The sequence below is a fragment of the Acanthisitta chloris genome, unplaced genomic scaffold (genome assembly GCF_000695815.1).
Source record: "Acanthisitta chloris isolate BGI_N310 unplaced genomic scaffold, ASM69581v1 scaffold38984, whole genome shotgun sequence".
Taxonomy (NCBI): Eukaryota; Metazoa; Chordata; class Aves; order Passeriformes; family Acanthisittidae; genus Acanthisitta; species Acanthisitta chloris.
This window is the reverse complement of record NW_008668293.1, coordinates 1-1,211: the sequence shown is the minus strand read 5'-3', so window position 1 is coordinate 1,211 and position 1,211 is coordinate 1. Positions and strand designations below refer to the sequence as shown.

Genomic DNA, 1,211 nt, shown 5'->3' with positions numbered 1-1,211 from the left:
AGGAGCGAGGGGAGCAGGGGCCTCATTTTATCCTTTTCTCATATTTAGTGGCTCCCTTTGACGGAAACGTAATTTGTATAATTAGCCGAGCGCACACGGGCGACTGATGGGCTGTGGAGTGTGCAGCTCTCGACGCTAATTGCTCTCAGGAAAGGATTCGGGGCGGCTTAAGGAGAGAGATTTGCTTTCTATCGTCAGGATGGGCAGCTTTCCCTTCAGCTGAAATCACTGTGCGATAAGGTGCACGCGGTCTTGCCAGAGCCCCTTTTCCATCGGGGAGAGAACATCGTCGCCCCTTGGCTTGCCCACGAGGACCTGCAAGGGCCAGATCCTGCCAGCACGCCTGGGCCGCGGTGACACGGCACGGGAACAGAATGTGGACTCCCAGCTCCCATCCTCTTTCATCGCTCGCTCTTTGCAAGCAATTTACTATTCTATTTTTTTCCCTCTTGTTAACAGAAGAAGGGGTAATTTGGAAACGTTTCTCGTGGTCGAAATAATTTTATTTTATTCAGAATATACAGTTTAATTCCTCTATCTACAATTATTTACAGGGTTAAAATAACATTGAAAAAAAGTCTCTGGAAAAGTTGAGGTCATAGATTTCAAGGCACCATTGATAGTGTCCACAGCTGAGCCAAAAAATGTCCGTATTGTATAAAAAAGGTTTCCTTTGAAATGCAATAAGTTACATGCACAAGCTTTACACATTTTAATCTTTTTGTTTGTTCTTTTCCCTTTTAAAAATTCCCCATATGCATTCCTTTCGTTATTATTCCTTAACAGTAAAACACAGGAGTCCAAGGAACAAAAAAAAAAATTAAAAAATAAAATAATAAGGATCAGACTCTAATAAATTGTCCCAGAGGCCAGCGCTAACGGGTGCTGTAGGGAGCCGTGGGGTTGGAGGTGGGAGTTGATGGAGTTGGCAGCGGGGTACCAGGAAGTGGAGCTCTCCAGGTAGCTGGATGCAGGGGACGGGTTGGAGTTTGGAGGGTGAGCGTGTGCGTGGGCATGGTGGCTGAGGGAGCGGGACGAGCCCTGAGGTTCCCAAACGGCAGGTGACTGCGGAGAGTTGCAGGCCATGGGGTCGCTGGAGCTGGGGCTGTGTTCCGGAGGCATCTCCCCGTTCTTCATGATCTTCTTGATCTTAGATCTTTTATTCTGAAACCAAATTTTCACCTGGGTGCGGGGCGGGAGGAGAGAAGAAG

General features: G+C 47.6%; 1 protein-coding gene across 1 annotated transcript; it reads right to left on the bottom strand.

Annotated features, from left to right (window-relative positions):
• Positions 1 to 488: 488 nt before the first annotated feature.
• On the bottom strand, positions 489 to 1,197 carry DLX5 (distal-less homeobox 5; the record flags this gene model as incomplete). The annotated part of the gene is made up of 1 exon (XM_009072836.1): positions 489 to 1,197. A coding segment is annotated over one exon (348 nt), but the record flags the coding sequence as incomplete, so codon positions are not given.
• Positions 1,198 to 1,211: the final 14 nt, after the last annotated feature.